This window comes from Apteryx rowi, unplaced genomic scaffold (assembly GCF_003343035.1).
Source record: "Apteryx rowi isolate R43461 unplaced genomic scaffold, aptRow1 scaffold_11, whole genome shotgun sequence".
NCBI classification, from domain to species: Eukaryota; Metazoa; Chordata; class Aves; order Apterygiformes; family Apterygidae; genus Apteryx; species Apteryx rowi.
Genome location: NW_020447308.1, coordinates 6,229,537 through 6,232,606, shown reverse-complemented (window position 1 = coordinate 6,232,606; position 3,070 = coordinate 6,229,537). Strand labels below are relative to the sequence as shown.

Here is a 3,070-nt window from a genome sequence, read left to right as displayed (position 1 = left end):
AAAAGCGGAAAGCGCGGCGGGCACGAAAACGCAGCTCCTTAGGAGTCGGGGGGAGGGAGGGAGGGAGAAGACTGCCACCAAAAATTAAATACTGCAGTGAACAACAACCAGAACCTCTTACAGGAAAACCTCCAGTACTGAGCAGGGTTTTTCTTCCTGCTAAGTGAATTGCGGATGCGAAGGCTTGGACAGCCCCGAGCACAAGCGCTGGGTGTCTGTGCTGGATGCTTCGAGGACCTTCCTTTGCCCCCTGCCCCGTCTCCCCCGCCTTTCCCGCAGAGGGTCGGCCGTAACCAACCCGGGAAAGCTAAACCCCCCCGCTCTGCTCGTGTTTTGCAGATTACATGAAAGAATCCGTGTGCAGCTCCAGCACTTGTTCTCTGAACAGCAGTGAAAACCCATACGCCACCATCAAGGATCCCCCCATTTTAACGTGCAAACACTCCGAGAGCAGCTACGTGGAGATGAAATCACCCGTCCGCAGGGAGTCCCCGTATTCCGAAATGCCGACTTCATCGACCGCCAATAAAAACATCTACGAAGTCGGTAAGCGGCACAGGGCGCAGCGCTGCCTCGCGGCAGCTGAAAGGGCTCAGCACCGAGCTGGTTATTCTCCCCTTGGCACGTGCAGTTGCTCTTCTAATTCACGTGTATTCAGATGCTGCTTTTTGCCCTTACCGGCGCCGACAGCAGGGCGGAGGGAGGCGCTGGCGCGGGGCCGAGGTCCGCACATCAGTGCGCAGCTTTGGTAGCCGCGCGCCGGGGCAGAGGCCGCGCCGGGGCTGCGGACACGAGCGTGAGACAGCGCAGAAGAGCTCGTCCCCGCTCCAGCACGGCCGCCCCGGCGCAGAGCTCGGCACCAGCCGGCTGACGCTGCCGGCTCGGAGAGAAACAGGCCAGTAGTGCCGAGCCTCTGCTGTCCGTCCACCTGCCCGCCCGCGGGGCCGCGCGCGGTGCCGGAGCTCTGCAAGGCGAGGCAGGCGGAGGGGGGCCRCAGCACCCTGCTCGCGCGCTCGTGCTTAAAGCTGCTGCAAAGTCCAGCTGCTGGATCTTGAAGAAGCAAAAGCGCTGGTCTTTCAAAGACGTCCTTTGCTGGGCTTTGGGAACTGCTCGCCCTTGGACCCGTTTGGGCTTAATCTCCCTGGTCTATCACGTGCGCTGCTCCATACAGTGCAGCAAAGCCGCGCAGGGCAGCGTTCTGCATTTATGCCAAAATGCACGAGCAGAGTAATTAGTTTTGGGATCCCTGCTAGTTACTCTAACCTACTTCTCCTTGCTTCCGCAGAGCCCACCGTCAGCGTGGTCCAAGACGCCCGTGGCCGGAGCGCCAGTTACCTCCACAATCCATACGACCTGCCTAGGAACAGCCACATTCCTAGTCACTACGACCTCCTCCCCGTCCGGCACAGCCCGACGCACGGGCCCTCTTGGGACAAGCAGTCCTAAAGGGATGAGCTTCTCCGGCACACTGTGCCGCGGATATAAACTTCAAGGAAGCAAAAGAGAAGTCAATCCCTTTCTGAGCTGCAGGACGCTGGCGCGCCGCGGACCTGTCTCACACAAGGACCTGACGTAGCGGGACGCCGGCTTGGGCCAACAGCTGCTGCATGATGTTATTTAAAAAGACGTTTTTATATGGGTCGCAGGAACTAACGGGAACCTCCTGCACATGTGGCTGGAACACGTCACCCGGGAAAGGTGCTCACAGGCTCCAGCCAAAAACTATCTGCGGCGTGTTCTTACCCTGGCTTTGCTGTAAAATAAAACACAAAAACTTTCTAAGTAGAAGCACTTAGAGTACAGACGGACATTGCTACCACCTGCATTGAGAAACCTTTTGCTGTTAGGAACAAGATGACTAGGATTATGCTGGAATTTATTTTACATCTTTGTCATGGAAACAGACATTTTTCCAAAAGAAAGCAGGGAATTTTGCAATTTCGTTCAGCTGCATTGTGTGGAAACCTCCTGCACTGCCATTGCCATGTGCATCCTGCTTGGCTAATTACCACGCAGACCATGCTTGGTAATTAGCTCTGATATGTTCATGTTTATATTAAGTACCAGGGTATTTGAGTAGAGGAACAGTACATACACCCATTCTGTGCAGTTTTACAACGTAACATCTTCACAAACATCCAGAGATCTTTAAAGCTTGACAATGATCGAGTTTAACCAATGAGTCTTATGCCCAGCTTACCACATTATTTTTTTTAAACAATCTATAAAATACTTCGATTGGTATAGATATGCTTTAATTTTCCTTATACAGCTTCTACTTTACCAGATAAATGCGCCAGATCTGTCAGGTGGTGCAAACKGACCCAGCTGCATTTGCTTCCATGGAACTACGCAGGTGTACACAGACTAACGCTGGTTTATTTTCCTTCCATAATGCTACGACACCTGGGCTTCTCTGGACCAGCTTTACAGACCTTCTCATCATGATTCAGCTAACAGCACGTACCAGTTATGATACACCCTTTAATTTTGTCTGCATTACCATGTAGTGCAACTTTATCCATTGATGATTCTACCTGAAATGTCATTAAATTAAGCTGAAACTGGGTTTGCTTTTTCAGCAGCTGTTTGTGAAATATTTATCAAGGGGTTGGCCGATGGTAAAGCTTTGGACTAAGCCACCGTGATTATTTTTTGTAACCTTTATTGACCTAGAAAGTAGAATCCTTGCTGTTAAGCAGTTCCTTGTAGATTTTGAGCATGAAGTAGTATTGACTCTAAATATGTAATTTTATTAGGCAAACGTGGGAGTAGCAAGTTGATTGCTTCTTAAATATATAAAAAAAATTCTGTTGCACATTCGCCAGTCTGATGGAACTCTAGGAGAAAGCAACCAACAACGATCAGTCTGTTTAAAGCACGATACGCCAGGCTGCTGCGCCGGGCTACGCGACCGGTAAGAGAAGCCCGAGCGGCTCCTCGCGGCCGGCTTCGGGTCCGCTCTCCCCCTCGCTGCTGGGCCGAAGCGTCCTGGCAAGCGGCACCGAGCCGCTGGCAGCGCCCGCGGCAGCCCGGGCTGCGCTGCGGCAGCGCCCGCGACACGCTCGCC

At 52.7% G+C, this 3,070-nt stretch overlaps 2 protein-coding genes across 4 annotated transcripts in view; one reads left to right on the top strand and one right to left on the bottom strand.

Moving 5' to 3' along the window:
* Nucleotides 1–2,838, top strand: part of MEGF11 (multiple EGF like domains 11) — a 294,124-nt gene extending 291,286 nt beyond the window's left edge. The window contains exons 24-25 of the mRNA XM_026074925.1: nucleotides 340–546; nucleotides 1,286–2,838. Coding sequence (XP_025930710.1) covers nucleotides 340–546; nucleotides 1,286–1,446 — 368 coding nt within the window. The 3' untranslated portion in view covers nucleotides 1,447–2,838. The remainder of the gene's footprint in view (nucleotides 1–339; nucleotides 547–1,285) is intronic.
* The window catches only part of RAB11A (RAB11A, member RAS oncogene family), a 37,777-nt gene that overhangs the window by 11,749 nt on the left and 22,958 nt on the right, over nucleotides 1–3,070 (bottom strand). The window lies entirely within an intron of this gene.